Source organism: Phacochoerus africanus, chromosome 13 (assembly GCF_016906955.1).
Source record: "Phacochoerus africanus isolate WHEZ1 chromosome 13, ROS_Pafr_v1, whole genome shotgun sequence".
NCBI lineage: Eukaryota > Metazoa > Chordata > Mammalia > Artiodactyla > Suidae > Phacochoerus > Phacochoerus africanus.
Window position 1 is genome coordinate 67,366,107 of NC_062556.1, and position 17,065 is coordinate 67,383,171.

General features: G+C 47.9%; 1 protein-coding gene across 22 annotated transcripts in view; it reads right to left on the reverse strand.

The window, feature by feature from the left end:
- Positions 1 to 1,822: 1,822 nt before the first annotated feature.
- The window catches only part of DOCK9 (dedicator of cytokinesis 9), a 291,193-nt gene continuing 275,950 nt past the window's right edge, over positions 1,823 to 17,065 (reverse strand). For all 22 annotated transcript variants that reach the window (XM_047756477.1, XM_047756468.1, XM_047756461.1 and 19 more), the window contains 5 exons: positions 14,583 to 14,793; positions 8,709 to 8,899; positions 5,517 to 5,617; positions 5,253 to 5,391; positions 1,823 to 3,080 (listed from right to left, as the gene is read on the reverse strand). In XM_047756477.1, the coding sequence (XP_047612433.1) occupies positions 2,958 to 3,080; positions 5,253 to 5,391; positions 5,517 to 5,617; positions 8,709 to 8,899; positions 14,583 to 14,793 (765 nt within the window). In that variant the 3' untranslated portion in view covers positions 1,823 to 2,957. The remainder of the gene's footprint in view (positions 3,081 to 5,252; positions 5,392 to 5,516; positions 5,618 to 8,708; positions 8,900 to 14,582; positions 14,794 to 17,065) is intronic.

A 17,065-nucleotide genomic window follows, 5' to 3' on the forward strand; every position in this document is an offset into this window, starting at 1 on the left:
TTTGGGAATGGAGTTTCTGTAGTGAGTGATCTGTCACATGGTTATGTAAATGCCAATGGTTTCACATAAGTTACCTTCTAGTTTTGCATCCCTGCTCTCATAGTTGTCTCCGTGCAAGGGTCTGGCTTTATGTACACGCACAACTTGCAGTGACTTAGCTCCCAGGTGGTGACTATCCCTGAAAAGGGACTAAGAAGGGTTTTCATTCCAAATGTACTTCAATAGCAACTTTCCCTAAGAGGGAACAGGGTGATTTTGTTGAATGGGTATAGAGTTTCTGCTTGGGACTATGAAAAATTTCTGTGGGTAAATGGTGGTGACGGTTGTACAGCAATAAGAATGTACTTAATGTCACTGAACTAAACACTAAAAAATGGCGAAAAAGGTAAATTTCATGTTATGTATATTTTACCTCAATAAACAAATAATAAATAAGATCTATGGAAAACATTTAAAAACTTACCAAAAAACAACAATTTCCTAAGGTTGAAAAACCACAATTTTCCTCAATCAGCTGCTGCTTTAATGTGTAACTTCATACCAAAATTAAAATTTTATACATCAGTTCAATGAGGTTTTCACTGACGGGAATGTGTGCAGTGCAGGTCAATTGCAGACGTCTTCAACTCAGAGACGGCTCCTTTCTCTACTGTTGCAACAAATGAGGATTCATTACCTTCCAAGCTGAATTTTATCTAACACGAAATCTGCACAAGTTACTTTCCAAGTTTAATCACACGATAGCAAATGAGCTCTTTCTAGATACACGTATCCCACCGCAGGGTGGCTGGCTTTTTAAGGTTCTAGATGAGGCATTTATGACTAGGAAATTCAGCTCGGCAACAAAGGAGACAGACTCTTAGATGCAGTCCTGCTGACGTCAGAGGTGAGGTTTATCACCTGGGGCTGGGATGTCAGAGGCCCGAGGCAAACCTAGAGAAATTTCCTAAGCCCTAAGCCTGCCTCCACAATGAATGGGCTGCAGACTGGCGAGCTGCCCTAAGACGTCACGTCCCTCCTTCATGATCTCGTCCCCACCCATAAAATACAGCCTCACCCACGGAGACAGATGTTCCAGAGAGGTCAGGAGATCCTGGGCATCCGGGTGCTCAAGTCGTAGGCAGCATCATGCTTTCCTTCCTCAAGTGGTTATGAAAAAAAGACATCTTTCGAAACCCTTCAAGTAGGAAAACTGGCTATTTTATCCCTTATGGAAAGACTCCTCTTTCTCCCATCACTGGAACCACCTGGGGCCGAGTGACTCACCTGCCTGGCCATGGGGTCCATCTGAGCCGTCACCTGCCTCAGGCTCGGTGTTTGGGATGATGTGGGGCATGGGTGGGGGGGCGGCGCACACGTGGTCACTGATGCACTGCTGGGATAAATGACCACCCAGTCACCTCAAAAGCCACCAGGGCAACAGTAAAGAGGGAGGCCTTGAGACAGGTGGGGAGGAAAAGACAGCGCTGTGAACTCGTTGTCTACGCGTACTTGGGAACACCCAGCAGGATTCAGGGCCAGACTACAGAGCAACAAAGCACCCAAGTCTTCTAGCAGATGTGGCCCCTAGACCTGCCTTCCGAAATCTGCGCCATGGAAACCTACACAAAGGCAAGGACCCAGGTGTAATGACTCCCCACGTACCAAACATCAGCTTCAACAGTCACCAACATTTGCCCATCTTGTTTCATCTGCCTACACGCTTTCTTTCCCTCAAGTATTTTAAAGCAAATTGCATAGAGCCTGTTATTTCACCCCCAAGAGTTCACTTTCCTGCCCCTCTCAGGACTGTCCAACAATAAATACCCAACACGCACTGCCAGAAAGTCAGCAACGTTACTTTTAATACAGCCATGGTACAGGATGTTTAATTACAGCAGGGCAGAGATTCTAGTTAAATAAAATTAAAAACCTTTATTTTCCCCAATATAAAATTACTAAATTAACATCTGAAAAGAAAATAGAACATGGTGAAAGCTTTAAATTACACCACTATTCACCACATTTATGACTTTACCAGAGACACACTCCACCATTTTGGCAAAAGGATGAAAATGTTAAAACCGTTTCTCAACCTAACATAGCAAAGACTGTATATACATCTCCGTATTGCACGTTTTATGTACAAGAGTAAAACAGTAACGCCAGGGGTATCGCATGTACGAAGAACAGCACAAATCTGTCACGACCTTTATGCAGAAGCTGATGTGAGTAGTAAAAACGTAGAAATGTGGGGACGTGTCTGTACACAATGCCAAGACGGTATCAACAAATGCTATGTACACAACGATATCCTGCACTGCTTCCAATGCTTAGCAGAGTCGTGTTTAGTAATACGGGCCTTTGGTTCTAAACTGCTCGACTAATTTTAAGCTCACGTAGTTACTTAAGCTTTCATAGGTTTTCAACGCAGGTAAATGAGTATAAAAGCACTAAACGTCCTGGTTCACGGGTACAAAAATGACAATGGTCAGTTCCCTTGGGTCATCAAAAACGAGTCACAAAAATAAGTTCTTGTATTCAACCTGAATGTGCCACAGGAAAAAAATATTTTCAAGATTTTCCAGCTTAGCCTAGAGGCGAAAGATTAGTTTCCCCGGCCTCAATGTCAGTGCTACGTACATTCCAGAACCCTTGTTTTCTGCAGGCCATTTTATTTTACTACTACTCTGTAAGGAAGAATAAAATTCAACTCCAGCTGGAGCGTGTCCATCACACACTTCTGTTAAGACATCATGAAAATGTTGACTATTGCCGAGATTTAGAAAAATACGTGTACCCTCTTCTGAGTCCTCTAGAAAATCTTCTACGAAATAACACAGCTCTCTATGTCCCTCAGCTTCCCCTTGTGCTCGGTCTCCCCCGTGTCTTGCACGTGCCCAGTGATTAGCTTTAGCAATCATCCTGAGTTTGCAAATGACAAAGCAAGTCCCCACAACGCGGCCCACGAGGCGCGGTCACACCACGGAGGACGAGCTGGTCATGCCGTGCACCATCGTGCTGGTTGGCGTGCCGCTGATGGCGTTGAAGATGTGAAGGGAATTCGGCAGGACGCTCGTCTTCTCCTCCAGGGGGCAGATCTCGAGGCACAGAAACACAACGTTACCCAAGGGTAAGGCCCCAAACGCCACTCCTCACAACTGACCACCCGGTGGCCACCGCCCCTGTGCGAGACGGTGCCCGCAGACAGCGGGGCTGGGGCGGTTTGCGGGGGGCGCGTGCTAGCTCATCTCACGCGTGACCTTTCTCAGATCAGGACTTTAAGGAAAAAGCCGAGATCGTGGTGTTTTGTCTCCTTCAGGGAGGTCAAGGGCCTTCTCGACTCGCCAGACGGTCAGGCCCCTGGAAGCCTGCCCTACGCATACTTGGAGGGGACACGACCTGGCCGTGCCCCTTGGAAAGGTCCTTCTTTAACGGACCTGGGGCATCCGTGTCCTCTATCAGCTCCTTTTCTCGGGGTCTTAGGGATTTCCATCCTGGGAGAGAGACAGTGGCTGCCTCTCGGACCCTGAACGCGTCTCCTTCACCCTCAGCATCACGGGCAAGAATTCTAAGTGCGAGACTTGACCTACTGCCCGGTGGCCACGGAGAAGAACGTGCACACTCCAAGGCTCCCCCGGAATAACCCAGAGCAAGCCTCCTCTAGGTCATGACCCTTTCTGATGAAGGGCTCAAAGGAGTTTGATCTTCATAGTTGTTGAGAGGATGGAAAGTTCAAGGTGCAGCTGAGAGCACAGCCTGGCACTGCGTTCATACAATTGGGGAGTTTAGTATTTTCAGTCCATAACATTTGCCCACTTTCATCTTTTCTAGTGCCAGATGCTGGCATCCACTGATCGAGCTCTCCGTCCCACCTGGAGGCCCAGTGGAAGAGCCCTTGAGCCTTCGCCAAAACCTTGTTCCCCGGAGACCCTCCCAGCCTGCTCAGCTATGCACACAATCACTTCTTCAGTCATTTCTCTTTGCTCCTACTTTTCGAAATGCCCAGAAGAGGGCTGCTCTCTTTTGCACACACACTGTCGCTATGGCAGTGTCTGCCGGTGCTCGAACTCATAATAACTTTATGTGAGCCAGGTATCAAGATCCAGAGAAGCAAGTAAAATGAAAAATGACATTACCATCCCATCTGAATGTGTCAGCATGGAGGAGAAAAAAAGCAAGTTAAAGCTTAGACATTTAAGTTAATTTTCTATAACAGAACCTTCCTAACTAAATCATCGCATGGTGCACGAACCAACACAAACAGTCCTGGCTTCTGTTTTGCAAGACTGAACGACCCCAGTGCAAGGAACAGACAGACGTAGTCCCCAACACTGCCCATAAAGGCTACATTCTGACTTGAAACAAGTCACCGTGGCTGGTGGAGAACAGACCCCTCAACAAGCAATGATGTGGAAGCTGCTCTCTGACATTCACTCAGTTCCCCGGGCAGCTGTCACTTCTGATGACCGCTGAGCCCACAGACGAATCCTATGGAAAGGAATTCATACAGGAAGATGGCAGCAGCGGTGTAATGGGGAAAGCTGCCCCCAGCGACAAACACAGACGTTGCCTTGACCAACCCACTGGGACACCCAGGTCAGCTGTAACTAGTCAAAAACTGAACAAGCCTACTTTTAAAAAATTTATTTATTTTTAGGGCCACACCTGCAGCACATGGACGTTCCCAGGCTAGGGGTTGAGTTGGAGGTGTAGCCACCGGCCTACACCACAGCCACGGCAACACCAGATCCGAGCCGCATCCTCGACCTACCGCAGCTCATAGCAACGCTGGATCCTTAACCCACTGAGCAAGGCCGGGGACTGAACCGGTGTTCTCATGGACACTAGTCGGGTTTGTTACCTCTGAGCCACAATGGGAACTCTGAACAACCCTATTTTCTAAATGGCAAAGACATTTAATGCAGCAGATAATTCCTTAAACCCTGTTCTTTCAAAGGACTAGGTGAAGAAAGAAACTTCCAGGTACAGGATGGTATTTCTCTTAGGATTGTCTCTGAGGTGGACTGAGCGACAAAGGGGCAGTGGGTGCTGCTGTCCTCTGGTCACGCTGGACAATGACAGGGAGGCAGGTCGCTGGCTGGCCCCACATCCCCGGGGTTATTAGGTCACGGCAGCACTGTAGCTACATTTGCTTTGGAGAGCAAAACTCTGGGAGGATGTCAGAGGGTTTAGGCCATCAGTGGAAGCACTGGACACCCCAACTCATGTGTGGGCCCCCAAAATGAGGAGGGCTCCAGTGTGGCACTTACCTGCTCATGCATGATCTCCGAAAGCTCTCTGGCCATTTCCCTGTAGTTGGCCTTCATTTCTTCCTGATACTCTAACTGGTCCTCTTTGATCAGCCGCTCATTTACCGCTAAGGCTTGACCGCAAGCTTCCACAAACTGCCTGAAATGGCGCAGGAGAGAGCAACCGAGGCGTGAGCACAAAGGATGGGCCCTGGCGGGATCTCTCCTGAACAGCACAGCGATGATCAATGGTGGAGAGAAAGAGACGTCTTCAGCACGCCTTACCTGAAAACCTCCTTCAGCAGCTTCACTTTATTGTCAGGGTATCTTTTCGTGTTTGTGTCATCTAAGAAAGCTCGGGCATACGCTAGAGGACCCGCGTTGACCTGCGTAAAGAACAGAGATTTTAAATTACGTAATGAGGAAAACACCTATAATCCTTGATTTAGTTTCAGTTTTGCTAAAAACGCTGCCTGATGGAGTTCGTCATGACCCTTGTGCTCCAGGAGCGCAGGACCCCAAGGAGGAAACCAGGAGGAGTTCCGGCTGTGGCGCTGCGGGTTACGGACCCAGAGGTGCTGCCGCTGTGGCTTGGGTTCGATCCTTGGCCTGGGAACTTCCATATGCCATGGGTATGGCCAAAAAATCCCCCCCCAAACCAAAGAGGAAACCACGAATAAAGCTCATGTTGCCATAAGCCATTTGATTTTATCACCTCAGCCATCCTCAGGGCATCTGTGATGATGGTTCATTTTATGAAGGAAGAACCAAAGCTTGGAAAACTGAAGGACCTGTTCAAGGTCGAACAGCCAATGAGCAAAACACCTGAGAGCAAAGCCCAAGTCTTCTACCTGGTGTTTGTGCTACAGCACTACTAAGAGGTCAGTGTGGTGAGCTCAGTGAAAATTGGAAAATAAAGCACATACGCCAGTTTTAAAAGCCAACTCTTCACCTCCTGGAACTGAGAGAGAGCCGCGGGCAAGCTGATTTCCTGGCCTCGGATGAGCCAGCCATCTCAGGGGGACGGGAAGGCCAAAGATCCAGGGCATTTGGCAACAGGATCTGTGAACCCGAACCCAGCCTCTCTTTCAGTGAGCTGAGAGGAGTTCTCTGAGGTTGCATAAGACAGGAAACACGGGAAAACGGGGAGGAAGAAGGGCAGGCACACTGGCCAGGAAGGGGAAGGCTGCAGGCACCGGAGGCATCGTGGGAAAGGTCCTGACCGTGACATTACTGCATGATTTTTCCTGGGAGGTCTCGTGGGCTTGGAAGCTAAGTGAGGAGAGGGCTGTCTGACTCGCTGTCGCTCCCGCTGTCACCACTGGCAAAGGGGCCAGGCTGCGGTCCCAGCCCACGGTGTGCAGGCCTTGCACCATAACGGCAGGGGAACTGAGCTGGGAGGGTCCATGGCAGAGGTGCAGAGCCGGGGGCACAGAGGTTAGAGGTGAGCCCCCTGAGACAGGGACAACCAGCCCACCCTCTGTGATGACTGGATATGATCCCTGGACCTGTGTGGGGAGCTTTGTTAATAACCTCAAGATGACCCAAAGGAACAATGATCCAAAATGACATATTCCTTCAGTTGCAAGAAGATGCAATGGGGGGCTGATGCGACTTCATAAGGTCCAGCATAACAAGATCTGGGAATGGAATGCAGAGACACAAAGCCACCCTGCTGGCTCTGTCCTCTACACCAGCCACCCCAGCGAGGCTCTTGGTGGAAGAATTGAAGAAATATACACAAAAAAGGATAAAGTTCCTTTCCCCTGACTCCACCTCTGTTGTTAGCCTGGAGGCTGCACATGTGTAAACTTAGTCTCCTCATTTCATCCTGGAATCCTTTGCTCTTTAAAAGATAATCGGGCGGTTATAACCCTTGAAGGTCACCATCAAAGGGCAGGGCACATTTTGCCCTTTAGGAAGCTCGACCCGGTCCAGCCCCACCCTCTACTGGCACACCCCCCCCTCCGCTGGCCTTTAGATGGAGCTGAGTGTTCCCAGGCCAGGTCACGTGACTGAGTGGTTTTGTTTTTAGCTGCAGAAAACTGTGGCCTCTGGCCTGTTATGTAATCGCTCATGTTGCTGGACTATTTATCATATTCACTTGATAACATATGTTGGCACATAAGTGTTTTGGGCCATGAGGGAAGAGGTGTGGTGAAAGACCCTGCGAAAAATGTTAGGTAACAGCCCAGCATGGATCTGATAAAAAGTCAACAAAAACTGACTTGAGAAAATGAAACCACTATATAAGAAACCACACATAACCTTCATAAACACATCCTTCTCATAGAGAAAAGCACTGGATATACATACACACATAAAGCAGGTGCTAAAATTATTTATACACATTTAAAAATACCAATAAAGCAAGCAGCACACCAGTCAGTAGGGGGAGTGCTGTAACATTTACTGACTTCTCAGGAAACCGTACAGGTAAAATACCTTTAAAAACACGCCCATCCCTGAGGTGTACTGTACAAACGTAAAGGTGTGTGCATCCCAAGTGTACAGCTTGGTGAATTTTCACAAACTGAACGTGTTTGCAGAATCGGCACCGAGATCCAGGACGACCTTGTCTGCAAATGGTACCTATTACTTGAGTAGCCATAGGAAAAAAAGGCCTTGACCTCTGTACATGCACCATGGACGAAATCAATGCAGACGGACTGCAGACCTCTACAGCAATCCAAACGAAGAAGGAAAACGCAGGAGAACATTTCTGCAACAGATATCTTAAAGAGGACCCAAAAAATGCTACTAGTAAAGGAAAAATTGATTAGGTGGGCTCGGTTAAAAGGAAGAATTTCATTCAACAAAAGATATGATTAAGAAAATGGGGAGTTCCCACTGTGGCTCAGTGGTAATGAACCGACTAGTGTCCATGAGGATGCGGGTTCGATTCCTGGCCTCGCTCAGTGGGTTAAAGATTTGGCATTGCCATGAGCTGTGGTGTAGGTCACAGACATGGCCTGGATCTGGTGTTGCTGTGGCTGTGGGTAGGCCGGCAGCTATTGCTCCGATTGGACCCCAGCCTGGGAACATCCATGTGTTGCGGGTGTAGCCCTAAACACACACACACACACAAAAGAAAGAAAGAAACAAAGATACTTTTACATTTATAATTTTCATAGAAACCAGAAAACAATTTTCTATGAAAACCTACTTCATTAGATTTAAAAGAGTCTTGATGCTTCCAATTAGGCACCCAGAATTCCTCGCTCTGCAAAGCCAGGCTGTATGGAGAGCTTGGGGAGGGGCACACTCTTGCAGGTGGGGCTGGGCTCTAAGGCCAGCCCCACCTGCAAGTCCTCTGATATCAGGAGAAACTGCACACACGGGTAGGAGTTGCTGGCCATCACCTGGCAAACCCAGGGACCTACATCTGACTTGCTAGTGTCAACGAGCTGAAACGTCCCCGGGTCCAAGGAGCTGTCCCCCGTCGCCCTGTGGCTTGCTGGGCCTGGTCTGGCTCACCTGGACGCTCACGCTGCCCTGGAGCTTGAGCTGCAGCTTGATCATGTCCACCTCAGCCGAGGCGCACAGCTGCCGGAGCTCGGCCACCTTCTTGCTCATCTCATCAATGGCCACCTCGATGGGGTTCAGGTCCGTGTGGTGCTGGTACATGACGGGGATCCGCTTCTTCACGTAAGGGAAGCAGTGGATAGCTGTGGAGGAACACGGCCCGGAGTTACTGCACAGCTTGCACATGCTTTGCTAGTATTGGTGTAGGAGTGGTCCTTACTCGCGTCTTATGCGTAAGGGACCCAAAGCCTGCCTGGTCACACGCCAGTGTTTCATGGAACCAGAGTACTCTCTCTTGCCATTGTTTGAGTTTAACATCAAGTCAAGAGTGAGGTCTTTGTTCTCATTTAACATGATAAGTTGGTCTTTGAAGAAATCGCTTGATGGTTCCCTGCTCAATTCTCTCATCCCTAAGTGTCCCGCCTCCCTTGGAAGCTGTGAGAGCTGAATGGCTAGCAAATATAAAAAAACTAAATAAACAGCTTTGAGATATAACAGATTATGTCCAGAAAAGCATCCCATAGAAATATCCTCGACCCACATCCATAAATTTGCATAAACCATAGAAATCAATGAAAAATAACAAGTGAGTATATTTCCAAGCAAAATATATTATGAACCAGAAATTCACAAACTGTTTATGAGCTGCATAATAAAAGATATTTTAAAACTAAAATATTCAAAAACATAAATAAAAATATTTACTTTTTCTCACACTTTTTTTAACCAAAAAAAAGGTACCACTCATACTGTTTTCATTTCTTATAATAAGACACCTGAACATCACCAATACCAAATAGTTTAAAAAAGAACAGAAAAACAGCTGGTTCTAATTCAGTTCTGTTTCACACTTCTACCGTATTGCTTATATGGTATATACAAATATCTATAACACTTTTTTTTTAAATTTTTTTTGTCTTTTTGCTATTTCTTGGGCCGCTCCCGCGGCATATGGAGGTTCCCAGGCTAGGGGTCTAATCGGAGATGTAGCCACTGGCCTATGCCAGAGCCACAGCATCGCGGGATCCGAGCCGCATCTGAGACCTACACCACAGCTCACGGCAACGCCGGATCGTTAACCCACTGAGCAAGGGCAGGGATCGAACCCGCAACCTCATGGTTCCTAGTCGGATTCGTTAACCACTGCGCCACGACGGGAACTCCCTATAACACTTTTAATATGTACTTATGAAGAGACAGAAATGTGCTAAAAAGTTTATTTTTTAATAAGCAAAAGAAAGAAGGGAGTGTTATGTCTGGACTCTATACTATTTATTTAGTAAGTGGCTGGAGAAGTTTTACTCAAAAAGACTGATGACAAAATGAGCAAGGCCAGCTCCCCGCGGCACACAGAGTTCCCGTGGGCACGCGGAGTCTAGACAAGGTGGGAAAAGACCTCAATGGGACACACCGCTGTCCGTCACACACTTAGGCCTATTCCAGTCACTAAATGGTTTATCAATCAGAGGCCAAGGGCTGGTGTCTACTGTGCCATTTGCGTTCCTTGCGGATGCACGGTTTTTAAGCAGCAACACTGGGAATGGAAAGTCCTCTTGGCCAGGAGGCTTCTTGATGGTGACAAGAACTAGGCATTGCTGTTTACCAGCCAGGGAGACGGGGCACGGCCCTCTGACCACGGTGTCCCCGGGTGTGACAGACCGCTGAGCTGCACACAGAGGAGCGATCACCTTCTCATTGGTCAGGACAGAGGTGTCACGAGGTAGCAGCCACGTCAGAGCCCGCGTGATTCGCGTCATCACAGGGTTTGAGGACCATTATTTCAGAGACTGGATGTTTGCGAGGTGTCCCCATTATGCTGAGTCCCCCTTCAGAAGAAAAGCCCTGAGTCACGGCTTCTTGTGAGGATAACTGGAGACTAAAAGAGGCAATGGAGGGGTGTGAAGATACTCAGGGTCCGAGCAGGAGCTCGCAGGTGCACTGACGTGGGGCTCCCCCACCCCACCTTCCTCTCTGGCCTCACCTCTCCTTTCACTGGGGCTCATGTGGCTCCAGAATGTGGTAGGCACGGGGACCCTGGCCTCTGCCCTGACAGCTCCTTCTCCCTCCAGGCATTTGCATATGGCCCACCCCCTCACCTCTTTCAAGTCTGAACTCAAACATCATCTCCTCAATGAAGCCTACCCTGGCCACACCATTTAAACTGCAACCCTCCCCTGCTGGACCCCACATTCCCAACCCCTTTCTGCTTTTCTTCCAACACAGATACATTCACTCACTCTACTCACTGTTGAGCATCTGTCTCCTCCTGCTAGATCCTGAGCTGCAAAAGTCAGAGAGCTTGGTTGTGTTGCCATGCCAAGTTGGAACACTGCCCGCCTGTGCTCAATAAATTTTGCTGAATTAAAGAATGTATTACTGAAGGGGTTCCCATTGCAGCTCAGTAGGTTATGAACCCAACTAGTATCCATGAGGATGCAGGTTCCATCCCTGGCCTCGCTCAGTGGGTTAAGGATCTGGCATTGCCGTGAGCTGTGGTGAAGGTCACAGACACGGCTCGGATCCTGCGTTGCTGTGGCTGTGGCACAGGCTGGCAGCTACCGCTCCAATTCGATCCCTAGCCTGGGAACTTCCAGAAGCCACAGGTGCAGCTCTAAAAAAATAAAAATAAAAAGTTAAAAAAAAAGGGAGAGAGAGAGAAGAAGAATGTATTACTGGAGTTCCCGCTGTGGCGGGAAGGAACAGAAGGTGATCACATTGGGAGGAAGGCTCAGAACCTTCCACCAAGGGGGCCTGAGGGTGATTATTAGGTTTTTCAAATGATCCTACAATTGCAGCTGACTGACTGAAATCTCTAGGAAAGTGAGTCTTTCTGGGTTCAGAGGGCAGGGAGGGTGAGAGAGGGTGGGGGCTCCCCTACAACTTGGAAGGACAGAGGTCAGCTCTGAAGCGGTGCAATGGAAGAAGAACCTAAGGGATTAACAACACAAGGGAAAACTCTCAAGTTCAAAGTCTTCAGAATATTCCGGTCTGTGTACCTTCAGCTGGAGGTTGATACAGTTTATAGGCTCCTACCAGCATTTTTAGAACCCTGTCTCTAAATCTTTATGCTACCCTGTAATTTACCCTTTTGAAATTTTGAGATCTTTTGGAAAAAACTGCTCCCCTTTGGGGTGTTTTGCTGTATTATATAATCTCCTTTTGCTCATCATCCACCTCAAAAGGCGAGGAGCTGAATGGTGGGCAAGATGTAGTGAAATGAAGAACATTCTTCCCCCTCATGGGCATACCTGACAAAATTCTCTGACACGAGAGGGAGAGCATAACTCACTACGGTGCAGAGAGGTTGAGAATCTGCCCAAGGCCACACAGTCGGGATGCGACCGAGGCTGCAGGACCCGGGCCCAGGCTCTGCACTGCCCACATCGTCAAACGTGGTTACATCCCGAGCCGACAGCCCGCACGTCTCCTCTGACTCTCTCTGCTGGGGTTACTCTTTGTCCTCTCTGATTCTCTCTGCTGGGGTTGCTCTTTGTCCTCTCTGATTCTCTCTGCTGGGGTTGCTCTTTGTCCCCGCTGCTCTGGCAGCTACAGAGCTCTGCTCTCATCTGTTATCTAATCTAAAATATTTATGTGACAAAATGGGAAACTGGCCACGGAGAACACCCCACGGTAACCATGAATCAGCATGCAAGCCGAGCAGAGTGTCATGATCGAAAATCCCGACCTTGACGCACAGTGAGCTGGGTTCATTTAAATCAGCAATTCTTCGATGTGAGCGGCCTCAGAATCACCTGGAAGGCTTGGTGAAACACAACGAGCTGGGCCCACCCCCAGCACCCTGACTCAGGCATTCTGGGCAGAGCCTGAGAATTTGCATTTCTAACAAGTTCCTGGGTGATGCTGATGCTGCAGACCAGGGACCACCTTTGATAAGCACTGATTTGAGGTCATCACAGCTGCAGAGATAAAGACAGTAAGCTGGTAATTCTTGATAAGCTGGTAATTCTCAAGTGACTCCATCTAGAAATGTAGTTATTTTGCTTAATAAGAGTTTGCGACTGGAGTTCTCATCGTGGCTCGGTGGCTAACGAATCTGACTAGCATCTATGAGGATGAAGGTTCGATCCCTGGCCTTCCTCAGCGGGTTAAGAATCTGGCGTTGCCGTGAGCTGTGGTGTAGGTGGCAGATGTGGCTCAGATTTTGTGTTGCTGCGGCTGTGGTGTAGGCCGGCAGCGACAGCTCTGATTCGACCCCTAGCCTGAGAACCTCCATGTGCCATGGGTGCGGCCCTGAAAAAGCAAAAAAAAAAAAAAAAGCCAATTTGCTACTGTGTCCATGAGAAAATCAATTCACTTACATATGGGGAGGGGCTGCCATGTTCCAGAACAATATTGTTTGCGCTTTACATGGTACCTTATTAGTCTCAGAGCAGGAGCAGAGACTCCATAAGGAACATAGGGTTTTGGGGGTTTCTTTGAATTTTAATTTTTGTGTCGGTCCCCCACAGGAAGGGTGAAGGATGGCGTGCAGTGCTGTTCTGAGCTATGTCACGATGATCTGCATTCTTTCTTTGGTAACAGCTTTACTGAGACTTAAGCGGCACACCCCACAATTCACCCATGAAGTGCAGGACCCAGTGGTGCGGGCGGAGCCCCACCTGCCCCGCACCGTCCTCCTGGCGCCTTCACTTAGTATCCTGATGCGCCCTGGTCCCGCCCAGGAGGAACACCTGAGAGCACCGACTTTTGGACAAGCAGGGGCGCCCTCCTGGTTCGGCTTACCCGGCCATTCTTTGAAAACTGTGCCTCAGTAGTGGACACAGACACATCAGCAGCTTCCCTACCGATTTTTTGTTTAAGTCAAAAAAGAGATTTATTATGAATAGTGCTGCAGTGAACACAGAGGAGCACGTATCTTTTTGAATTATAGTTTTGTCTGGAAATATGCCCAGGAGTGGGACTGCTGGGTCATATGGTAGTTCTACATTTAGTTTTCTGAGGAACCCCCAAACCATTTTCCATAGTGGCTGCACCAATGCACACGCCCACCAACAGTGACGGAGGGCGCTCTTTCCTCTACACCCTCTCCAGCATCTGTTACTTGTAAACTTGTTAATAATGCCACTCTGACCAGTGTGAGGAGGTACCTCCCTGTAGTTTTGATGTGCATTTCTCTAATAATGAGTGAGGTTGAACATCTTTTCATGTGCCTACTGGCCATCCATATGTCTTCTTTGGAGAAATGTCTATTGAAGTCTTCCTGGTCCTGGGGGTGTGCCAGGTGAGACTGGCCGGCCACTCTGAGACAGATGGGAGGGATCTATCTAGCCTCATGTCCCATTTGTTCACTCTGCCTGAAATCTCTGAGCAGGCTCATGCTGGGACCTACACCACAGACATGCATAAGGGGTCTCTTCCCATGAGGCAGATGCAGAGGAGATAAGAACCCACTGTTTTCACCAGATTTTTTTTTTTTTTTTTGCTGCAGTGTATAGCAGCTTGATGTAGGATCTCATTTCCCAGACCAGGGATTGAACCTGGGCTGCAGCACTGAAAACACTGAATCCTAACCATGAGACCACCAGGGAACTCCCTCACCAGATTCTAAAAAGGGTAAGTGACCTGATATTGAATATGAACTTCTGGTCTGGTAGAGGAAGAAAACACTAACAGGTAAATAGAAAAACATCGTCAGAATTCAAAGGCAAGCATTCGACACATGTTAAACAGAAATGGATACGTGAGTCAAGGTAACTAAGCCTGAGGGGCACTTCCAATTCTAGGACCTTCTGGAGAGCTCTCTATCTTGGTGTCCGGGCTGAGGCCTGGGCGTGACTCTTTGGGAAAGGAGCGGGGCGGCCTTACCTGTCAGGATGGTGCGCCGTTTGCACTGCTCCTCCACGCCCCCCTGCCTCTTCCCCGTCTGGGTGAAGGGCATCTCAAACATGAAGCGGCGAATGTTGTGAGACCTTTCGAACTCCGTTTTTCTTTCTTGCAGTTCTTTTTCGTCAAAGAACGGGACCACGTGCGTCACCTGGATATATGCGTACTTGGAATCCAGATCCTTAGGGTTGACCTTTAAATGAATAAAGGAAGGGGAAGATTGGCACTGTTTGAAGGACTCTAAAGCAGGCCTAGGAGTTCCCGTCGGGGCGCATTGGTTAGGAGTTCCCGTCGTGGCGCAGTGGTTAACGAATCCGACTAGGAACCATGAGGTTGTGGGTTCGATCCCTGCCCTTGCTCAGTGGGTTAACGATCCGGCGTTGCCGTGAGCTGTGGTGTAGGTGGCAGACGCGGCTCGGATCCGGCGTTGCTGTGGCTCTGGCGTAGGCCAGGGGCTACAGCTCCGGTTAGACCCCTAGCCTGGGAACCTCCATATGCCGCAGAAGCGGCTCCAAAAAATAGCAAAAAGACAAAAATAAATAAATAAATAAATAAAGCAGGCCTAAGCTGTAGTTTTCTACTTTGTATTTGTAGAAATTTCAGAAAAGTTGGGAAAAAAAATACTACAACAAACACCCCAACACCCACCACTTAGAATGATTGATAACACTTTGCTGTATGTGTTTGTATGTGGCCGTGTACACACACACGCACAGGCACACTTTTCATAGCAGAAGCATTTCAAAGTAAGTGGTTCCCACAAGGACACTTGAGCCAGCATCGCCTGAACCTGGGGACATTCCCCCCATAACCACAATACATTATCATATCTAACCCCATCAACACCAATTTCCTAACAGCACCCAATGCACCCAGTTTGGATTAAAATTTCTCAAATGTCCCAGAGTGTCATTTATAGCTATTTATGTTTGAAGCAGAATCTAATCAAGATCACATTTTACATTTAGTTACATCTCCTTAGTCTTGTTTAATTTAGACAATTTTTTTTAAATGACATTGACTTTTTTGAAGACTTCATGCTAGTTTTCTTGCCAAATGACTCCACATCTGAATTTCTCTGATTATACATAAAAAAAATGAATTTTTTTAACATATCTGGCTGGAGAGAAAAATGTTCTCAAGGAGTTCCTGTTGTGGCACAGTGGTTAACAAATCCGACTAGGAACCATGAAGTTCGATCCCTGACCTTGCTCAGTGGGTTAAGGATCCGGCGTTGCCATGAGCTGTGGTGTAGGTTGCAGACGAGGCTCGGATCCCACGTTGCTGTGGCTCTGGTGTAGGCCAGTGGCTACATCTCTGATTCGACTCCTAGCCTGGGAACCTCCATATGCTGCGGGAGCGGCTCAAGAAAAGGCAAAAAGACAAAAAAACAAAAAACAAAAAACTTAGGTCCCCAAATTGTAATTAATCTGTAGACAGATTAGATTAGAAATGAAATGATGTAGATGAATTAATTTAATACAGGAACAGACTAAGACTACTCTGATCATAAGTTTAGTTCCTGATTAACTCAGCATGTGAATGCTTTGGAAACTATAATGCTAGAACTTGTGGTGCTCTGACTTCTGTGTCATGATAGAAAAATCAAACACAGGCATTTTCCATAAATAAAAAAAAAAGAAGTCTATTTTATTAGGGAGACAAATCCATTGTGCACATATTGTTTTTAAGTTTCTAGAGCAACGCAATGGGTGAAAGAAATGCCCGTGCAGAGAATGTGCAGATTCTCCTGGAGTGAGGGCAGGCCCACAGTTGCGGCCAAGAGGGGTTGGCTCGTGCCAGCTTCTAACAGAGACGTGTGTGACGGAAAATGAAAGCCAGAGGTGAAAGTGAACGCTGCAAGTTCAGGAAATACACAGGCATGAGTTCTTTTTCTTTCTTTTAGAAAAGGCCATCTGGGAGCTCCTGCCGTGGCTCAGTGGTTAACGAATCCGACTAGGAACCATGAGGTTGTGGGTTCAATCCCTGGCCTCGCTCAGTGGGTTAAGGATCCAGCGCTGCCGTGAGCTGTGGTGTAGGTCAAAGACGCAGCTCAGATCCTGCATTGCTATGGCTCTGGTGTGGGCCAGTGGCTACAGCTCTGATTAGACCCCTAGCCTGGGAACCTCCATATGCCTCGGGAAGTGGCCCAAGAAATGGCAAAAAGACAAAAAAAAAAAAAAGAAAAGAAAAGAAAAGAAAAGAAAAAAACCCCGGCCATCTGGCCCATCACTATAACTGCATTTGAACTTACTAACTTAACTTACTTTAGCAGAAACAACTTAAAGGCAGTGGAAACGAACGTTCTTGCCTATTTCCAGCGGTATCGCCCTGGTTTCCTTTTTCCAAGTTGTATGTGTGCAGCAGCAGAATGAACGCAGGGCTGGTGTTTGGGGAAGAGAAGAAGGTCTGGTAGGTGTTACAGCTGCTGCTTCGAGGACCACATATTAAAAGGGCGAGATGAA